This window comes from Haliotis rubra, unplaced genomic scaffold (genome assembly GCF_003918875.1).
Source record: "Haliotis rubra isolate DU_JTF1 unplaced genomic scaffold, ASM391887v1 Scf154, whole genome shotgun sequence".
NCBI lineage: Eukaryota > Metazoa > Mollusca > Gastropoda > Lepetellida > Haliotidae > Haliotis > Haliotis rubra.
In genome coordinates, this window is record NW_025765492.1 from 206,640 (window position 1) to 230,460 (window position 23,821).

General features: G+C 38.5%; 1 protein-coding gene across 1 annotated transcript; it reads left to right on the forward strand.

The window, feature by feature from the left end:
• Positions 1–370: 370 nt before the first annotated feature.
• LOC124270706 (sodium-dependent glucose transporter 1-like) lies at positions 371–23,288 on the forward strand. The gene is made up of 4 exons (XM_046705739.1): positions 371–414; positions 18,118–18,207; positions 19,476–19,761; positions 20,563–23,288. The coding sequence occupies exons 2-4, from the start codon at positions 18,142–18,144 to the stop codon at positions 21,654–21,656; spliced, it is 1,446 nt and encodes a 481-aa protein (XP_046561695.1). The 5' UTR covers positions 371–414; positions 18,118–18,141; the 3' UTR covers positions 21,657–23,288.
• The last annotated feature ends 533 nt before the right edge of the window (positions 23,289–23,821 follow it).

Sequence of the window (23,821 nt, forward strand, 5' to 3'; positions counted from 1 at the left end):
GACCAATTCTAACCCGGATCTTCACGGGTCTATTTAAAGTTTTAGTTTTGGTAATATTACTTAGCCGTCAATGTATACAACATCTATGAAATGATTGTAATGTACATAATTTTGATAAGCATCCATGGCACACTGCATCATCAACATGCGTCATTGTACGTGTGTGCGTCAGTTTTACATATCATTGTTATTATGGACGGTAGCATTTCATTTCCGTGATAATGCGAATGTTTGCTTAGTCGTTATTTGATATGCTTTGTAGGCAAATGTGAGGTGACAACGCGGTGTTTAGTTAAGGAGTAACTACCGACACCTGTGGGGCTTCGGGAAATACAAATAGACTCTCGAGCTACAAACGAACTGCGCACTGTAAAACTACCACGTGCTTTCAGGGGGAACTGGGAACTGCGCGAGGTGAGTACCGAATGAGCGTATAGTGGCAATGTGATTGTGAACTACGTATTGCTTGAAACTGACACTGCAGTACTGACACAACAATGGAACGTTCACTATGAACTTGTTCGCTATCACTAAGGACCAAAAAGCAACGCGAATGACACATAGGCGGTAAGGACAAATATATCTGTTTTACAATCGGTGTGAACCCGAGTCTGGTCGATCAGTCGTCTGTCAAAGATTTCCAAGAGCGCAGATCAAATAGCGATTGAGAAGTTATAATGCATGATTACTTCCCCTGATGTTCGAACGGTCGGATGCATAGTGTCTGTTATATATCATCAATATTGTACATACATCCGTTGGTTTGTCATTTGACGCTGCAAGTCACGTGTTGTGTGCTTTTAAAATAGAGACCACGAACAATCATAGACCCATGCCTTTTGCAAATACATGATAATTCCCTCATGTATTCATTTGCATATCTCACCTCATGATCTCACCTCATAAACACACATCTCACCTCATAAACACACATCTCACCTCATGATCACATATCTCACCTCATGATCACATATCTCACCTCATGATCACCCATGTCACCTCATAAACACACATCTCACCCCATAAACACACATCTCACCTCAAACTCACATCTCACCTCATAAACACACATCTCACCCCATAAACACACATCTCACCTCATAAACACACATCTCACCTCATAAACACACATCTCACCTCATAAACACACATCTCACCCCATAAACACACATCTCACCTCATAAACACACATCTCACCTACAAACACAGACCTCACCCCATAATCACATATCTCACCTCATGTACACACATGTAGATCACATCGCATGTACACACGCCAAGCAAATCTCTCCTCATATACACACATCGTACACATCGTACACACATGACCTCGTGTAAACACTAATACATCTCATCTAGTATAAACCGTATGCATGACGTACATACACCATACAAATATCTCCTCGAATACATATCACGTCGCCTTATTCTATGCACAACAGAATCACGTTGTTGCGTACCCATGCCCAAAAGAATGTTCTAGTGGACACACAGACATACCACATGATTAATACGAAATCCAGTTTCGCCAAATGTAGGTTGGACCCAGGCGGTGCGTAAGACTACCGTGCTGCATGTTGAGCTGACCGGCAGTGTCATATGCGGGGAGTAATCGTCATTGTTTACATTACCTCGCACATACATGTCGTTTTCTGATTGGCTGAGCGCTCTTCTGTAATTTGCAATGTACCTAGCTAAGATGAACGCTATGTATCTTAGCTACAATGTACCCTGCTTGCAAGCGAGTAGCATTTTCTGTTACACGCTGGGAATGCCGAACTGCGGGAATTCATTTGGTACTTCTCGTTAGTAATTCTTTATCTCGAATAACTGAGTCCTGTGCTTCAAGCAGTTCAAAGATAACATTGAGGTTTTCCGTAAGATAGACATACAGACAGAAACTTTTATTGACACAAGCCATAATAAATAGCCTCTGGCCATAAACATAACACTTTGGTTATCAAGATGACTAGGATATAACAAATATTAAGCTTTTTGTACAGATTAGTGGTTTCGTCGCAGGAAAACTCGAGACACATATGCTGCCAAGTTTCATAATTCTTTAACGTTATCAGTAGAAAATAAACTGAGGGCTGTTTAAAATAGTATTGCTTTAAATATTTAACTATTTGATCGCTGTAGAAAGGGCATTCTATAATGAAGTGACATACGTTTTCTATTTCATCGCTGTTACATGTTATGCATCTTCTCTGACCTAGCTCTACTCGGTTGCTGCCGTGTCTCCCTGTCTCCATGTGTAGAGTATACGATGAAAGACGGAGTTTACATTGGGCTGTTCTATGCTTACTATTTCCAACTTTATTCAGATAATCTTCATCTTTATGTGACATTTTAAATTCCTTGTACAAGTAGAGTAGTGGGGATTGCCGTAATTGATTTTGTCATAGTGCTATGTAATTCTCCTTAAATCTGTCTTAAAAGAGGAATGAATTCTGAAATGTTCACAGGGTTTAATAAGATGAAGCCGAAACCGTTGTATTCCAATATACGTTTGATCTCCCTTCATCCAGCTGATGGGTACATTCTTCGCTGCTCGATAGGCGCTATTAAGGATGCAGTTTTCAGATTTCATCAATTTTACCAAGTATTTGATCATATTTATCTGTCGATCGATGATCAGTGGGAACCTTCCTAGTTCCCCGTACAGTTGAATATTGCTGGTACTTTCCTTCACACCGAGTAGCATTTTGACAAAATTTTGCTATGTACCATCCCTATACATTCTGTAGTCATCCATCTCCATATATCGCTCCAATAATGTAGTACAGGTTTTACACAAGTATCAAAAGGTTCAACAGATGATTTAATATCCAGCTGGTGTTTCCTTATATCCGACATGAGGGCGTTTACTGTGTTTTAGTCCTTTTCCTGCTAAAGCTTGCACTGTTTTATTAAATTTTCCGTTAGAAGATAACATTAGTCCCATGTAGTTGAACGCTGATTAAGCATCTCAATCTCTTTTGCATATAATTTGGCTCTTTTTCTTAGTCTGTCATCTTTCCTACGTTCGCGTCTGATATTAAAGTTTCTATCGTTTATTCTTGTATCTGTCCAAGAGCGTTCGTTGGGGGTGCTCTCGGGTGGCAGTTCAGGATGGTGGGCAATAGACGGAAGACAAGTCAGGTGTGAAGTTGAAGACAGCAGCAGCCATGTGTATTATGGTTGGGGAATAATGGTAGTAATGGTACATAAGATGGAAATCACGTGACAGAACGCACATCAGGACCGAGTGGCCAATGTTCCTGATGTGGAGACCCGCTCTGTCACTTACACACATTCAGAAGTCGGACAGCGGTTCTTCATCGTCAACGTAGTCGTTGGTGAGGCGACGGCCTTGGACGACGCCCCTACTAGCCGCACAATCCGTCCGCTTCTGTTGATGATCTGGGCCCGTCTCGTCGCTGACTGGTCTCCCTGAATGACCATGTCAGTCAGCTTAAAACATAGGGACATTATGCCACGTAAGGCAAGGTCACTGACCTATGCACATGTACATACGTAAGATCCGCTGACGTAGTGAGGTGTTGATTGGCATTTACTGATAGCATTAAGAATTAAGGGTCCTGCCCGGAGGGTGGTTTATGATAAGAGGGCTACACAGAATGATTGCTGAATACATTAAACAGACAAAGGGGATAGAATTTCGGTGCACTTTGGATATATATTGAAACACTTGTGTTTGAATATATGAAGTTTTACAGAAACTTATTGAAATGGTTTACTCTATGACATATCGTACACACTATGGTGGGATATGGGTTTTAACAGGGAGTATAAACGTGTTTAAAGCGGTATATCTAAATCTTTGCAGTGCTGCAGATTGACTATTATTACCATGGCCATCAGGTCCTTCTTAACCTTAAGACTATGCCATAATACGTTGAATTCTTATTGTAAGAGGACTTGACCCTCGGACTGCGGTAGGCAGGAGAACTGACGATAGCCTCTGAGATGCTATACTGTAATGTAGCTTTGTATCTAGAGTCCGAATAACGTGTTCTGGATTCACTGATACTCGTCTTTATTTGAAGAGACAATACCTCTACTATAACAAGCCTTGATACATGGTTCGTCATTAGGGCTTTTACTCACAGCTTTAGATGGAACATATTGATTTGTATGCTCATTAAAGCATTCTTCAATGCATCCTTACGCTTCATCCACATTGTTAAAATGGTGAAACAGATCCAATCTGTACCACTTATAAGTGCATTCACCTTATCATTATTACCATCTATAGAACGCCAACTTACTCTTTATATGTTGTCTGTTCCACATGAAGCCAACAAAATACTTAAGTTTCTTTTTTCGATGTGTCGTCAATTTCGTTGGCAGCGAAAACATGTGACAGAATCTCGCACCATTCTTCCCAAGTCGACTTCCGGGGTTTGAATTCCAACAATCCCAGTAACACATTTGAAGTTGCCATATTTTTCTGTGAATACTAGTAAATCCAGAAAAGCGAAACACAATACCTTGACCGCCACTTCCAACTTCATGCCGGTCGAAAGTACTTGCATAATTCAAATGTCTTAACTCAAACCCACGTGCGCGAGTGTCCCGTGCAGTGTCAAACACACCTCGCCATAGTTTCGTATTCACAGCAATGTTCATTCAACAGACTTCGGAAACTTTACCGTTCTTCTTAAACGTCTCTGTAAATCTTCAGTCCCGTAAAATCCCATCCAATGTTAGGTTCGTCAATTAATTAGTTCATGTTCCATGCACTAGCACATGCACAAACCACACAACATCTCGACTGGGTGACTTCTGCTGGGCCCCTTATTCGGTGACCAGTATATTGCACGTGCAGCATGGGATAGTGATTTCGCAACGACTAATTATATATCATAGCGTCATGCAGCGGTAGTCTAACGACCTACAATTTTTAATAATTTCAAATTTATTACCAATTATAACAATGCGAATTTAGTTGAGATATATACATCTATGCAAATATATGTCCCCTTAAGATCGTGTATTGTGTTGTATTAAATTCTGTGACACCACTTTCTCACACATCTAAAGCCTTACTTATCATAATTTGATCTAAACGCGTACTTGTAGTTTGGGTGTCGCTGGTGGGTTCCGTTATGACGTTACGCGGGTTATTTTTTTCGATGATATTATTTACAGGAAGATTTCTTTGAGAAAGTAAATCTTTGATTAAAACACCTATAAATACTAAGTTATCATCTGAATTTGCCGATTACATAATGTTGTCCAATCTCCCAAAAAGAAGTACTTGGCTACATTCCGATCTGTAGTCCGTATATAACAATAAAGACTTTTTAGGAAGAAATACATTTATCCAAATGGTATCGTCATACATAGTTTCAAGACCTAGAAGTCTAAATGCGAAATCCTTGCAGTATTGTCCTGTTGAACCTGTTCATGAAAATGTTTAAAGGTTAATCATCGTTCATGGCTCCAGATAATGTTTAAACATCAGGAGTACGTACTCCTTATTTTTTCAATACAGGAGTACTGGAAACCTTAAGAGTACGTTTAGAGTACTGAATGGAATGTAATGGAGTATCAGTAATCTTGTGTTTCGTTTCATATATGCGCCACAACATTGCTACTCTTGTGTAAACACGTCAATACATAACAAAACAAAAAAGTTGCAGATAAATACGTCTGTAAATGATTCTAAGACCGTACACCATTGTTGTGGTGCGTATCTGCTACGTTTTCTAAATTATTTTCCACCGTATCGTGCATATTTTTTATCCGTATATACGCCGACACGGCCCTTATCTGGAGCCCAAAATTCGTTATTAACAGATTCATTAAAGTGAGTTTTGGTAAAACAGACAATGACATAATCAGACAGAAGCTCACATAAATAGTGTTGATTTTTTTAATGCTTTTTAATATTTAAGTGAAATATTGAAAGCTTTTGCTCAATAAATATTTTCATTGTGATGTTTGGGACCAGGGTTGGACTCCCACCTGCCAGCTGTGATAACAATGAATAATCAGGATCACGTTAACATTGTTTAACAGAGAAACAAAGACAGCACAATACTAGCTTGACAATGTGCTAATTACACGATGACCTGAATTTTGTGTGATGGAAACGAACAAATAATAGTTTCCATTGTTGGAGAACAAGATCAATATTAGTCTATGTTACTTCTACCAGAATATAATACGCAAGCGATAAACATGAACTGGGTCGTTACCAATAAGGTAGATTTAAGCTGCAGAAAAAAAACTTTATATTGCGGGAAGGTGACCTGGAGAACTGTAATGTTGTCATAGATATATGCGTTAAAATCGAAATATCATTTGGCAGTGTAGGTTTACTTATCACGATAAATATAAGTGAATATCTGAGACATAATGTCAGCACTATTTTAATCGCGGATGTACTTGACCAAATACAGGGAAACAGAGAAACAGATGAGGTAAGATTATATACAATATAGAGGAAGGATGATGTCATTGACAATTTTTTATGGATATGCAACTTTTCTTATTCTGTGAAATGCGACGTTTCGACATAGATTCTAATATCGTTGTCAGCAAGTAATGAGAGGACAGAGGAGTATGTACGTAATGACAATAGTACGTTCATTAACACGGTAGGTTAAGGCTGTTGTGTGACAGTACATGGATAATTCAAATACATGTATAACACCAATAGGCATACTTACATCACAGTTGAACGTTATCGTCGCAATTGTACAATCGACTCTGCTGTTAGCAGGTATTACGTACGATGTGGAAAGGGTTTTGTCGCTTCTTTCTATTAGATGAACGCACTATACTTCAATAACACATGAGCGAGTGAGTGAGTTCAGTTTTACGCCGCTTTTAATCCCAGCAATATCACGGCGAGGGACACCAGAAATGGGTTTCACCCATTGTATCCATGTGGGAACTCGAACCGGGGTCATCGGCGTTACGAGCTAGGCTACCCCACCGCCCCCATGAACTGATACTGTTTGCACACTAGCTGATCTTGTGTCTGTCTGTCTCTATTACATGAACGATTCCTTCAGAGATGCAGATCCTCCCAAGTTGTGTAAATCTTCCGTTCTCTCTTCAGATCTCTGTCTAGACTGAAACAATGAGTGCGATGTTTAAAATGACGATTCAAATGTTTATGGACCTTTATGTCAATGGTATCATACAACGACAGAACTGTTTTATACAGCATATGCCTGGTTCCCATGCTTAACTGTGGCATAACGTTGAAATATTGTAAATTCATTTTGCAATCCGATCCACCTCTCGAACAATGCCTTGTTAAATGTTTTATCGTATTTGTCACTACCAACTGGTTTAACATGCTAGCTACAAAACATATGTGTTGATAAGAAGTATGTTACCATATCAACACACTGATGACATCATAAAGGATTTATAGTGAAATTTAAAGTCATTATTTCTGTCTCGAAGGACTCAGTACTTTCGCTTCCAGTCAGTGTTCAAAATCACAGCATTGGAAACAAACGAACTGGGGGTGTATATAATTATTGGCGATTCTCATAATTACATCAGCTGTTATTTCTGTCATATATATTTGAAAATGTAAGAAATTAGTTCATCGCGCTTCCAAAGTTGGGTGGGGTGGGGGTGGGGGTTAGCAATGTCACCCCACTTAAAAATTGTATGAAAATCTATGAAGGTCACATAATTGAATTGAATTAAACCGGCTTTTCCTTTTACAATAATGAGAGACTGTAGTAAGTGGTAATAAACAAGCTATCAATAAGAACTATTCTTTCATCTAGAAATAATATTATTGTATGTATTAAAACACATTTCTCCGTCGTTGTAGAATATGAAAGCAGATTGCGACAAGATGTATTATTTTAAAGATTTTCAGTGGACGCAGAGCTGTTCTAGCTTTGTATATTTTTTTTATATAAACCACATATCAAAATTATTCTCTGATAATATTCATGTTCCTAATTGCCGCATGGAATTATATAAACGATCTTTTTGCCGTCTGCTATTGTCGAATGGAATGATCTCGACGAATCTATAAAGGATTCCGAATCGTATTCAATGTTTAAAACATATTGAAAAATTTCAGTGCATATTGAAAATAGTGATGGACACGAAATTGTGCAGGATTATGGTTTGAGAAATAACCAATGTTTACATTGTCGTATAAAATGGTCATACATTTGATGCATTTATTTACCTGAAAATATCAGTATGTCACAATGTTTTTTTCTAAATGAATGTATACTAATTTCTGATGTAAATATCATTTTGTAATATGTATTCGTTTGGGTAGAGACATTAATATAGGGGAAACCCTGTTTGTCAATCCAACTGTACATGAATTAAGTACAATAATAAATTTTGTTTGAACTATATATCCAAATTACACACACTTTGCAAAAGATTATAATGCAAGTCGTTATCACACTGTTCTTACATAACGCCCGGCTTTAGTTCCGCATCTTCAAAGGGGAAATTCCTCAATCGTTTTTTTCCCGTGGGTACAAGGATGATATCCAAGGATTCCTGATGGTTCAGACCTCTGCGTAGGAGGGGGTATCCTCACATTGTTCAACAAAGATGAATTAATGTTTCGTCTTGGATTTTTTTGGAAACTGTAGTCATCTGTGAGACCCGTTAATATGTCAGTTATTTTACAAACAGTTTGTACAATATGTAAATCCAGTTTATTATTATAACAATTTTCATCTCCCATCTACGTTGTTTGATCGGCGTTCTAGAAGTTTGTGAGTCAGTGATAAAGCATACGACTTTATGGATAACAACTTCGTGTTTTATTGCTTAGAGCGACGTTTCGATGCCGACTCCTATACCGTTTTCACTCGTAGTTGTAGCTTGAAATTGTGATAGACTTTAGTAAGAATAATAACGTAACATAAATACTTTTTTAGCAATTTTCATAACAAGTACGCAGTATAAGATACATTCAACTGAACCAGACCACTTAATGATAAATGATAAAAAAGTCAGTTTCAATTTTGCATTACCTTTATTAAATCCCATTTATAGGATTAATTCTCCATCAGTCTGGTTAACGCAGCTGTTATGATAAATAGCCAAGAAATCATCATTTAAATGTCAGTAGTATTTGTAACATTAGCTGTTTAAGATGTTAATCCTTGCTGAAAATTCTTGACAGTTATCTTGTTCCTGTTTTCCAGAATACGTTCTAACATTCAGTTCAAGTTTCCTGACTTGATAGTATTCATCTCACGGATCACCTTCAATTTCATCACTGTCCCAAGCCACCTCAGCTGTTAATCGTTTAGTCTGATCAGCCTTGAATGTTTCATCTCCTTTACCATAAGGATACCTCGGGTACCTCTCGGTTGTGGGGGCGGTGGGGTAGCCTAATGGTTAAAGCGTTGGCTCGTCACGCCGAAGACCCGGGGTTCGAATCCCCACATTGGCACAATGTGTGAAGCCCATTTCTGGTGTCCCTCGCCGTGATGTTGCTGGAATATTGCTAAAAGCGGCGTAAAACCAAACTCAGTCAGTCAGTCATTCTCGGTTGTGGTCAACCCCAATGCCACTGCATCATCTGGAATAAAATCACTGACACTTGCTCCATTTACTTGAATTGACATAAGGTCTGTCAGACTGTCACTTTTCAGCCTTGGCCACCAGTCAGGCTTGACTTTTTTCAAGAGAGAGAACCCACAAACAGCAGAATTTACAGGCAGGGAAATATCCTAATTAAGGCTATGATGTCCTTGTGGTCCCTCTAATGTTGTTTCATCGATATCTTGCAATCCTTTGCCAAAATCAAGAGATCCCTCAAACCTTAAAATTCTAATACTTGTTTCTTAGTTGATGTCCACTGAAACAAGATGTTTTGTAAACTGTAACGGTTTGAAGTAATAAGAAGTGTTAAGTAAGTCAGGACCACCTGTCTGGAATGAATACATAAGAAGACCCACAGACATTGACTTCAACATGAAATCTCTTGTGTTCGTTCCTCTGTTGCGCTACGTGGGATGCATCAGACACAGACAGTACTTTCAATCTCTGTTTCTGGGCTTGTTCTTCTTTTTGATCTACTTATTGTTCTCTCGGGGATACTTAACACATAGTCATGGTCCCTAGTATGGTGATCTACCTTCAGTTGCTAGCAATATACAGCCTGTTTTTACTTTGTATTGTCATCTATAGTTAAACTGTTTTAGAGTTAATTACTAGTTTTAATCTGTGATAATCTAGTTATTTTACTGTGCTTCGTTGACATGTTTTTACAATTTACAATTAATTAATATGTGTAAACTTAATTGTTCTCGTCACGATATCGCTGAAATATTGCCGATGTGACGATAAATTTTAACCAACTCACTCACTCACTTAACACATAGTCCAGGAACTGTACTCATCCTACTTACCCTCCTGTGCACAATGTACACCATCCAACATCACCTCCTTCAGTCTGTCTTTGTCACACATCTTGTCAAATCCAGCTGATGTTGCATCTACAGACTCATGTTCTGTATGAAGTCCAGCTGCACTTGTCCGGGAACTATTATTGATGACGTACATCACAGTGACCCTTACCCTGCCATTAAACGTTACTTCAATGTGTCCTCATGACACCAATTCCACACTTACTACCATGACAACACGCGCAAGAATCTGCTACGTAACTGATTTATGAGTACACACGTTTCTGCTTGAAACAAGTCACGCAGAGAGAAACGTATTACTTCCAGTCTCTAACTTCCCAATTAAAACACACAATGAGAGCTATGAGATGTTTGAGGATTTATTGTTCCTTGCATCGGGTGCAACCACTTACTAAAGGTAACCTGCACTGCCACGTTTTACACTCAGCAATGCAGGTAAGAGCTAACAGATGTGTTCTTATAGCAGCTTTGGAAATTGATCGTTATGATACTCTGCATGCACATCCAATAAAATACTCACAGAATGTCATAGGCAATGCATTTCCTACAATCGTAACTGTCTCCAGTAAATGTGATACGTATTGACATGCAATGATCAAAGATCGTACCAAGATATTATAATCTCCAATACAATCTACTAATTATATATATAACAATGATATCTACAACCTAACACTATGAGTAGACATTGTGATAGTGTCATTTAGTTGGGTAATACAACCTGGTTTAATTCTCAGTATTGTGAACTACCAGATATGTATGGTTAACAAAGATATTCAAGAGTGATAACGTTTTACTTTCACCATCAAGCACGTGTTGTCAATAACTAAATCTATCAACAAGCGCCCTTGGTGAGAGACACACACATACAAGGGGAGACCACAGGTGTTGTTATCACACATGGCGAGTAGCATGCCCTTGTTTGGTTGCACGTGTGTGCAAGGAGGGTGTTGGACATGAAAGGTTTATAATATCAGGAAGTAACCTTATTCAAGTAATGTATCCATCAATATTTACATATGTGTATGCTTTTACAAAACACACTTTACAACTGGATAATGGGTGTATTCCGCTTGCGTAAATAAACATACATACCTGAATGAAATGTTAAATTAAACTAACTTTGGATAAATCCACAATATAATAGTGATTAATCAGTCAACGTATTGTAATATCTCTTTTCGCCGGAGCGAAATGACGAAGATGGCTGTCTGGGGTCAATCTTTTATTCAAAGTATTGTGAGTGTTTTTTTCTGGTGATCCAGCATGGTACTGATAACTTAGTGCCCTGGAACATTTAGGCAGTAATATAGTTAACAGTATCTTGACATTCAACACATCACATCTTAATTCATGACATACTTAACATATCAATCATTACACCATGTTGAAATAACAGAAGTCATGTTAAGTACATTGAATTCAATACACCAGATTTAAATGGCAACAGATTTCATTTCATTACACTTCATTGAGTTCTAATACAAATGCCCAAAATATTGCATAATTACATACACATTCTCATATTACATACAAAGAATAAAACCAAGAATGACACAGCCTAATACCATGTAGCAAAATCCTTAATACACAATCAGTCACTTACATATATATGGTATACAGCTTATCAAGCGCATGGCGGCGCCCTCCCAAGACCACATGGCATACTGCAGCATACACGCTACCGTCTGTAGTACACAAACAGTACAACAATTCATTCAGTCAGTCACAAATCACACTTTGGGAAATTATAATGTGATAGGAATTAAATTATGACGTGGAATAATTTAATTTGGCAAGTAACTAACTTTGTAAAGATAATGTTTGAAATGCTTATTTAAAGTACCATAGAATTATTACTTTTAATTTATATTAACTACAAGAAATTACAATACAATATTATAGTTAAAGATAAAATAAGCTTTTTACTATGAATTTGATTATAACACTTATTTTACTTGTACTAACAAGCACTGTAAAAATGTCATGCCAAAACAAAAAGGCTCATCTGTCAATCTCTGTGTCCCAATGTGAAATGAAGGTTAGTTGCTCAGGTGCAACATGCAGAGACAATTGTTTGCCAATCAACCAATCAGAAATCAGCACAGCTGATCACAAGATAAACAATTGCTAGTGTCATGACCTGACATGACACAACCTTGAACTATGAGCCTTGACTGACAACCTTGACCTTGCCCAGAGCTAAATATATACAGTGATCTCAGAACAAATGCATTTCTCTTGAAATGCTACCTTTGTCATCAATACAATTGATGAACTCTTTCACCACAAATGAACTAAATAACCTATAAAATACTACCACCTAAAACCTTTTTTTTATGAACTATTATTTTATAGTTTTTATTTGCATTTTATGACATATTATAATGACCTCACCCGCAACATAATGACATTGCTAAAAATACAAGATGGAAATTGATACATTTTAATTTTAAATCAACCATATGAAATGCCAGGGGAATAAACGCTGAAATTTCATCACTGCTACATATTATCGGTTAATCCTTTGATCAATGTTTTTTAATTCAGTTGATAATTCCTTTGATGCTAGTTGCCATGTGTAGATTGCATAGCATGTAGTGCATTTGCCACATTAGACCTGAATGAATATTGGTGAGTAACAGACACGTGAAATGTCAACAGGGAACATTCGTCAGGTAATCTGTATTCTGTTCACCACTTGTGATGCATGTTATACATTCATTAACTGGCCATCAAGTGACCGGTGACAAATGACCAAGTGTAGGTTTATACCACCAAATATGGATGACAAGAGAGGAGCAAGACCTGTTGTATTTATGCAATTAAGTTGCCTAAAAACTGAAGGGTTGTTGCGTCATGGTTGCATACAGTTATCTGCGTACATTTGCTGTGTACTGAAGTTTATAATGGTATATGTATGTTTACCTAAGCAGATATTTAAACTATACCAATGGTAAAATGGGGTTCATTTTGTTTACGGCTGCAAATAAATCACGTGTGTGTTAACTAAAATTAATATCAAGGTTCTAAACACAGAAATGGGATCAAAATCAATCTCAGTCATCGAACCATCCACGCCACAGAAATCCGAAAATGCTTCCACTGTTGGGTTCTTTATTGAAACCAGACTACACACATCAGGAATACTTCAAAGTAACAGCATCTGGAGGGCATTCGCCGTTGTTTTGATTATTAACACACGTTCTTTGGGACTCGTTTATATGTTACATACATTATCTAAAAGTTTATATCCGCTGTCCTTGCAGACAACTTTGGAACCATCTGCACTAGGCCAATCTGTGATGTATGTACTGTATATATACATGTAGCTTTTTAGAAAAATGAAACTTTGATTAACCTTCTACACTTTTTCCAGTCCAAGATGTCTATAGGATGACTATGTCAAAAGGAATTTTATGATGTTTTTCTGCATTAATAAAGAAATTCTTATGATCATACATTCACGATTGGAGCTATTGCCAGTATATTCACATGTCACAAAAGAATCAGTCTAAGTAAACTTAGGCTCAGTATTATTCGTTACACTGCTATACTGAGTCTAACAAAACCTTGTGGAAGGTCGCGTCAGGTAACCTTTTCAATTGACCAATCAGAACACTGCTTACCAAATCGCGAATGCTGACATTCGCACATGCCTTTTGAACTTTTACCTCGAAAAAGTTTTGTACCCGAACGATTCCGAATGCTATTTTCCGTACGATAGCTTCCGAGTGATGCACATGGAGCACGCCACAACCGTGAGTAAACAGTCGCTGAAAATAGCGTTTTGTCAGTATTCAATGATGTCAGCTTTCGGTAATATTAGCTAATGATAACCATGCCAACAGAAACCCAAAAGCGTATATTCTGCAGGTCATATATCTGTGTTTTATGTGGGTTTTCATTTGTTGTGAGATCAGTCTTGGCGACCTGGGAAGAGAAAATCCATTTTGAAAGTCCCGCCGAACCCTAATTAGTAACCGTTGTCTGATTGGTCGTCTCGCGTTTGATTGGGCGGTCATAGGTCACTCAAAGGTTACCTGACGCGACCTTCCATAAGGTTTTGTTAGACTCAGTATATCAGTGTAACGAATAATACTGAGCCTAAGTTTACTTACACTGCAAAAGAAGGAGACCATGTGTTAATTTGATGCATGACTATGGTTATTTAGATTATATCATCCCAAAAATATTTAACAATAAAAATGAACCAATCTTTAAACCCCAAAACCAGTAACAATGCATGTTTCGTATTCATTAATGGTAGGTTGTTTGCCTTCCTCGGCTGCCATCATCACATTATAGCCAAGTTGAGCTACACTCGTGGAACGTGGTTATAACACTCAGGACATAATGTGATGACATTGTTTACGAGTGGTCGAACTTAAATACTGTATAACACTCAAATGACTGTCATTGTTTGGTAAATCATCCACGAGGAGGTTGACACACATGGCTGTGCTTTCATTTACCCAAAAGTCAATAGTATAAGCACCTTTGACATTAGCGGGTGACGTAAGTACACAGGGGAGGAATCTGAAACGTTGCTCGAAGTTGGAGAGACAGCATGGTCAGAAACTGGCCAGCGTCACATTAATCAACTTTAACATGAAGAAAAGGGTTGGATCATGACCGGCAGTCTGAAACACTGACCAGTGAACCCTACTGTCTGTTGAACTCGAGTAAGGCAAATGACCCATTAAGTAGGTGGAGGCCACGTCATGGAAGGAAATAGCACGTAAGTCTATTCATTCATCAAGCTAAGACTGTTTTAGATTGGTAAACTTGCCAATTTCACAAAGTGAAAAGTGTATATGATTTAGGAGGTTTATTGGTTATTCTGCCTAAAATGTGATTATTCTTAATCACAATTAACAGAGTTTTGTAATATCAGCTGAAAACAGTGTTCCTCTGCCATAATGTATGGCGGAGGGGTAATCTAGTGGTTACAGTGTTCGATTCTTCACATGGGTACAATGTGTGAAGCCCATTTCTGGTGTCCCCCGCCGTGATATTGCTGGAATATTGCTATAAACGGCGTAAAACTAAACTCACTCACTCACTGTGCATGTGTGAAGATCCAACTCCACGTCACCACCTGCTAAAGTTGAACACAATGTTGAGACATAAGGGCCATAACAGTCAGGAGAGTGTGGGTGCAAACAAATAACATTTTGCAAACAATTAAAAGAAACCTTGGTTCATTTGTATGCATAAAGCCTCTAAAAGACGATTGATGTTATGAAATATTGATGATATAAAAAGAAGGGTGTGTGTCATGTTCTGCTGACATCAGTGTGCACATTCCATACTCCTGATGTTGTCGTCAAGTGACTTAGTCCACATTAGATTAAATAGGGCACACACATTGTTGTGACACCGGGGACGTTATCCAAAATTATTGTCAGACTCATCAGTTGCAACAAATTCAGAAGTCAGGTTACCATGACAGCTGTCAAAGAGTAAACCATTTCAATAAGTTTCTTTAAAACTTCATATATTCACATATTGTTTCAATGTATGTCCAAAGTGCACCGAAATTTAATCTCATTTGTCTGTTTAATTTATTCAACAAACATTCGGTGTATCCCTTCTTATCATAAACCCCCTCCGGGCAGGACCTTTCATTCTCAATGCTATCTGTAAATGTCAATTAACACCTCCCTACGTCGGCGGATCTTACGTATGTATATGTGCATGGATCAGTGACCTACCACATGACGTAATGTACCTATCTAATATCTTAGCGCCATGAGCATGCTTACGAGCGTGATATGTGCGCATTATAAATATGTACTATTATTATTATCTATAAAACCTGACTGACATCTCCCGTCTAGTAGACGAGCCCAGACATTGGCCATTCGGTCCCGGGGTGCGTTTTGTCACGTGATTACCATCAACTTGTACCATTTTTACCATTATTCCTCATATTCCATCACAAGGGATAACTATTTCAGTGTCAAAACGGTGAAGGATCTTTCATGTACATGTTCATTTAATTATTGAGTTTTTAAAATAGATTGAATTAATGGATAAATTTTGATATGTTTTGTAATTAGAATATGAATTTTAATTTGCGAGAATGAATTAATGACTTTGACTGTGAGTGGCATTACCTTCAAATGGGGTTTAAGTATCGTAAAATTATTGTCCCCCTGAGAAGGTATGTAAGTCCCATTTCATGCAAAGGTGTTCATACCACGTGTTTTTAATCGTAGAATATGTGCTATTTTAATGGGCTAATTTTGACTACAAGCGCCAGCGGCTAAAGGGATGGTGTAAATCCAGCTAGGATCCATGCAAGTAGCAAAGGTACTATAAGTCCCATGGCCTCTAGTATGGTGATCTACATTCAGTTGTTGGCGATCAATAGCACGTGTTTTATATTGTATTGTCTTTCATAGTTACGATATTTTATACTTTCATACTAGTTTTACAATTATATCTATGATATTCTAGGTACTTTTACTGTCATTCGCCGGCAGGTTTTTATAATTTACCATGATTTATTATGAAATTATAACTTGTTTTAGTCACGATATGGGTGAAATATTGCCGATGTTACTTAAAATCATAAATCACCTACTCACCCATTATTCCTCAACTACAAAAAAATGCCTGCTGTCGTCTTCAGTTCTACCGCTGACTTTTTTTTGCAACATTAATTTTACGTGATATGCATATTCATTAACCTGGCCTACACAAAAAACAGGCAAAGAGAATACCATACATAATACTGTTGCCCGCTAAACTGTGTGACGCAAATAAGAAATGGTTTTGTGTAACTTTTTATTGACTTTTTAATTAACGTCCCGGCCACATGCAGTCTGTCTATAAAACAGCAATAGAATCAAACAGATACATCAATACATTGTATCGTTCATTGATTTCACAACGCTCACAATAAATGTATATTGGAAGGACATTTTGATTACATAGGGAATTATCCTTATGCTAATTACGGCGCAGAATTGCTTAATTATTGCTTTGTTTTGCTCAGTGCTGTATCTTCACCTCTTCTTCTGTTGGGTCACATGGATTAACTGTTCCATTACACAAGACCGGTGATGTTATTATCAATATGTTGTGTATACCACTAGTTACATTTATGTTTCCATTATCAACAGTTAACAAGTGAGGGAATGGGTGTGGAAAATGACGTTGCTATGTCCCCCACCCCCGTCCTGTCCTGTCTGTCAAATAACACTGAAACAGTTGTACAAAGGACTTAAATGGTGAAACCGTCCTCAAAGAACTTTAGAGCAAGATTTTGCTTGAATTTTTGAAATGTTCGTAGAAAGCACATGCTTGATTCTTATTTATAAATGATGTAAAATGTGGACACCAAAGGCTGTGCATGTCGGAATATTGTCCAACATGTGAAAGGAATGTTGACTATTTGAAAGTTGAGCTTCCCCCCTCATGCCATACAGTCCATCAGGGCATAGTGTCAGTATCTGTTATCACTGTGTCAATATGTATATGGACCCGATCAGTGACAATGGAATTTTATTTGAATTTTATATGAATTATGTTATTTATGTTCCTGTGACAATATGCATGTGAAAGAGAACAATGGGATACCGTAAATGTCATTGTGTCAGCATGTATAGAAACGTAAACAATTGTATTGGAATTGTGTCCAAATGAAAGCCCTTGACCCCGATTTATAATGTTATGTGCAATTGATATTAAAACCGCGCCTCTCTTACAGATAGGTCCAATACGGTGTATCAAGATGGTCAAAATCCAGTGCTGGAAGATACTTCAGACAGTGTGGATATTCTGGTCTTTGGTCATGGTGGTGAGTACCATTCAGCATAGGTCTTCAAGTAAATGGGTCTTCACCATCAAAATCCGTGTATGTAAAAGTAGACCTCTGTTCTTAGAAAGCGTTGAACAGCTGTTGTACAATGGTCTGAAGATTTATGTTATGCAGTGTGTGGAACAGAATAGCAATCCAACTGACTCCTACGCCTGGATGAAGTCGGCTGGTCTTAAATGCGAAACTGAGGGTTTCCTTTTTGCTGATCAGGACCAGTCACTTCCAACTCGCAATCGCCTTAATGTGATTCTTAAAGAAAATATCAATATGAAATGTTGACTGTGTAATGAATTTACAGACACTGCCCAAGACCTTGGCACAAACAGCATATCTTAAAAGACGTGATGGCATGGCTCGTTGCTTCTATTATCGTCTTCGCCATGCCTGTGGCTTTGACTCCGAGGTCCATACATGGTACGGCCCTGAACATGTCCAGGGCGTCATGGAAAATGACAGCGTTAAACTTCTTTGGAATAGGCCCATATACAGCCTCAGAAGAACCAACAAACCTGATCTTGTCCTTTTTGATAAAGCCAATGAATTTATTTATATCATTGAATTTTCTGTCCCGTTTGACAGCAACGTGATTTGCAAGATTCAGGAAAAGCATGATAAATATGCGGACCTCGCCTTTGAAATGTCTCGCTTGCATCCCAAGTACACTGTCGTCAGACTCTCCATTGTTCTTGGTGCCCTTGGTTCTGATCTCTTGGCTCAGATCAGAAGAGTGCCCAGGTTCTCCACCGGGAGCACAGCCCAACAGACACTCAGGGTAATGCAGAAGGCTGCAGTATTGGGGAGCATTCATATTCTCCGGAAAGTTCTTGGTGGGTTCGTCTAGGCAGCGTTTCCTGGCAAAAGTCCCATTCGCTGTCAGGGCTGCGTGTAGAGGGGACAAGGGCGCTGAGCTGATTGTGAGCCTCACCAGCCCGACTGTGCCAGGATCACCCGAACCCTCTCTGCTGTATTTTGCATCTTCATCTGTAAATGATGTTTATGTAAACCTCAACAGTGAATAAGACAAGGACATACTAGTACCTCTGCCAAAGCGACCAACCTCACCGCTCTCGTCGCCGAAACATGTTAACTTACATGTACATGTAGTACTGTATCCATGGGACATCATTTTAAAATAATCTTTTTCTCGAGAACATGACGGGGGAACATGAACGCAGCAACTATCAGGTATTCTGTATCTTTGCCTTGTACTTGATTTGAGAAATGTGATATATAAGTCCTCTTTCCAGGGTGTTAGCGACTCTCTCCTTGGTCCAAGTCTTCTGGAACTCCAGTCTCTGCTGCAGGTAGACCTTCAGCAACTCAACTTCGTCGTGCTGTCCACCGGACTCGGTGACTTCGTCGGCGCCATTCTAGCAGGCCTTCTCAGCAAGACGTGTGGCTGTGACTTGAGACTTTCAGTCTCTGTTTTGCTAGGAAGTCTCAGTGTTGCTCTGTCTGCCGTGATACCCAATTACTACTACGTGTTGACATTTTTCACATTACAAGGCTTTCTCAGGGGATTTGTGTACTGTTGTAAGTATATACCAAGTTCAATATATTTGTTTCTGACATAGCTTGTTTAATGTAACTGGATGAATTACTTGTTCTTTGGTAGGCTTCATGAGTGTTTGAGTCCTCCAAGGCACCTCTTCGTTGGTTCCAATCACGGTTCGACCGGATCATGTTTCTTGGTTCGTCAGCGGAATTACTGTGAGGTGAGGTGAAATTGGGTTTAACGTCGTGCTTGAGAATATTTCGCTCATATGACGACGTGCATGCGTGTGTATGTGTATGTGCGGCTGCTTGTACTAGCCCAGACTTAAGCTGGTTTTATAGTGCTTGCCCACTGAGATACCATGCCGCAGTGAAGCATGAATACCCCACTCAGACACATTATACTGACTCCGAGCCGACCAGTCCTTGTTGTACCCATTAATGCCGAGCGCCAGGCAGGGACCAACAAGTAGGAATGACTGTAATCGTCACTAAACTAAAACGCCTAAAACCGGTATCACTATGGACTGTCTTGACAATCCAAACTTACACAATAATATAATGTTTTAATGATGTTTTGTTAAAGTATGGGCTTCCACGCAGTCTATTCCCTGTTTCTGTGTAAAGCACATTATTGTTTGGGGCTTATGTTAAACACTTTCTGTTCGAACTGATTTTCCAACATAATGGTCTTAGCAGCATTATCGCAATAATGCATGTGTTAATAATGAATCTTGGAAAATGTAGACATTATACGCTGCCGGACATCAGTACAAAACTACAATAAATGCAACAGTGAGATATGCCATTACCGTGTCCTTACATCTTATGCTGTTTCAGATGCAATAGAAAAATGCAACGCCCTGTGGAGAGAGAATAAAGGGGTTCCATTTCAATGTATATTACTCGGAACAACCACTGGAGGAATTATCTCACCCTTGTTCATCAAACTATTTCTCTGTACACCATACGACCCCGAGACGGCATACTTCACCGCCACCAACGTCAGTTATGAAAACGTGAACATCACTGACCTTAAGCACCCAGTATTGTACAGGCCACAAACACAGAGCTCCGAGTTGTCAACGTTTGCAAATGCTTCAGACAACGCAACTTTATCAACATCTTTAAGATGTTTACCCCAAGACGTTTATATCACATATGCTTACTATATATTGGCGATCCTTGTTCTGCCACCTGCATTTGCATTCTTCATCTACTGGAGACAAAACAAGGGAAAATCATCCGACGATGCTGTTAGAGTAACACGGGAAGATCTTACCAATCACGAACCCAAACAAGCCCTTGTTATATTGTTTTCCGTATTATTTGTTATATTATATTTTCCCCTACTTGGCAGCAGCGTGATGTACTCCACATATCTAACAGAGTTTGGTGTTAAGGGACCACTTCACCTAGAGAAACCTAAAATGGTTATGATGACGTCATTATATTGGGGTTCGTCACTTCTAGGAAGAATTATCGCTATATTTCTGACACCGTTTATTGGCGTAGAGAAACTCATATATTGTTGTATGATCCCATTACTTATTGGTGAAACAGTTTTGGTTTTTACAGTCCAATATTCGGAAGTTATTCTGTGGATTTGTACATGCACAATCGGAATCTTCATATCGCCAAATGTTGGAGCCGGATATGCATGGTGCGCGAAATATGTGAAATTTGGTCCTCGAATAATTTCCGCTTCCGGTGCCTCACTAGGTCTCGGGGCGATGGTTCTGCCATTTGTTGGTGGGGTTATGTTTGATGTTTTTGGACCTATGTCCTATTTATACTTATGTTATTCATTGTACATTTTTGTGGCTCTTTTGTTCTGTACAATGCTTATACTAACCAAGAAAATGAAATCTCCCTCAGTAGAGATAGACGTAGATGTGGACATGTGTGAAGAACGTCTTAGTCCCGAAAAATAACGTTTCCTTGTGATACTTTTGAACTAGCTATTCGATGTCCGTCATCCGTCGTAAATATATTTGCAGCCCGAAACCATCAATTTAGTCACACGATTGTGTTCATGAACACGCATGTTCATTTTGCGTTCATTTTCGTGTCAAATTGGTTGGCATGTCATAAATTGATGTTCTGTTTGTAGTGAGCACAAAATATAGTTTCAGATTTTAATATATTGTTTTTAACAGTGTTTTTACCATCATCTCTTTCGAAAACTAAGCGAGCTGAACTAGGAAATCAGTCGTGCTTGTAAAGCATACTCTGCAGTATACGTTTCTTCTATAATCATATGTTGTTTTACAGATAGCTCGTCAGGTACATAATACTAAAGGAGAGCTAAACTAGTCTGTGCATGATCAGTGCTATGAATATTAAAATCATAATGACAAGACAGACGATTTTTAGAAAAGACATTTCTTTTTCTTCTCAAAATATGTTGACCCAAATTTACTTAAACTAATAAATGTTGTTTTGCCTGCATTATCCCTTCGAGGTGATGAACAAGATGAACAGGTTCCTTTTATATGTTATTATATGTTTTAACAAAACGGTTTGTGATGACGAGGAATTGTAATTATTTGCCTCATTGACATGGGTTTTTAAATCAAAACTGTCTGTCTTTATTATATTTCGAGCGTATCAGCTGCATGTAGGTTTATCACAAATCGTTAGAGTGTATCGTGGATTCAAACCCCATATATTATTATGCAAAAAATGATATTAAAAACACTCCTTTAAATTAGCTAACACCTGAATGGGGTAATCAGTACGGGATCAGATTCATTAATTTGGCATTTTAAAGTAAACAAGATCAAAGACTGATAAGTGTGCTTACCAAGAGGTGCAACCGGGTACACTATTTCACTGGGTAGATATTGATTGAACTGAGTGTTATTGTGTACATTTCCAAAAAGTAGTGATCCTTGTTCGGGCTTGGATAGTTTAATGTGTGTGAGGAGCGTTATTGTTTTGTTGCTCACGGTTGGCATAATGTTTTTAAAAACAAGCGTCATTTTTCACCTTATTAATTGTTTAAGACAGCTGGGTATAACAGCGGGGTATAACTTTACAGCTCACATGACTAACCTTCCAAAGCTGTTGACTATAGAAATTTATTGTCATACCACTGTGTTTTAATTATGTAGTAATGTTAAATGTGTGTTTAATAACGGTAATGTGCATCCATGTGTAGAAACATATGTGTGTGCTGCAAACTGTATAATAGCATTATGTTTATGAATACTATTCTGTGACAGATGGTAATTGTTCGAATGTTATCATGACATTGATCATATTATTGTCTCCCTAGACTACACTAGCGGCTGATTAGGACTGCAATGTGGTCTGCTTACACAATGGGAATTGTTGTTCTCAAGGATTTTCTTTATCTCTTGAAACACTGTAATTCCTCTTGCACCATATATATATATAGGTCCAAGATATTCCGAATTTTACATATCGCCAACTTCTTAATCGAACTGTTTTTGTGTATATCCACCATTTTACAGAAAACATGACATTTTACAGGGCAGGCGTTTGACATTATATGATTTTTATGTATATCACATCTCTGCAATAAACATTAAACTATTCTATTGTTCTGGTGTGTACGGGGGCGCGGTTCGAGTCGCTTTAGCGCAGAGCCTCGCTGGGATTAGCTGCATCCCTTTACTATGCCATAATCCAGTGCTGGGTACAAAGTTACAAACGTTTGCCAATGATTAACGATAACAATGCCACTGGTATACAACAAGTGACGACATGCCAATGTTTTGTCCGTTCCATCAATAATAAGGTAACGGCAAAATGTAATAATGTCGTCAGATTGTTCGAGTGGTCAGACGCGATGTTTACAACGGCGTATAACATTGCTCATAACATCAATCACTAGTTTAGGCTCGATTATTTCCAGGGGATCGTAACGCGCGTGGAACGTTGCGGAGTTTACCAGGAAGACTATTTGTACTTCAGCAACCCATGCTTGTCGTAAGAGGCGACTAACGGCATCGGGTGGTCAGGCTCGCTGACTTGGTTGACACACACCGTCGTATCCCAGTTGCGTAGATCTATGTACATGCGTGCTGTTGATCACTGGAATGTCTGGTCCAGACCCGATTATTTGCAGACC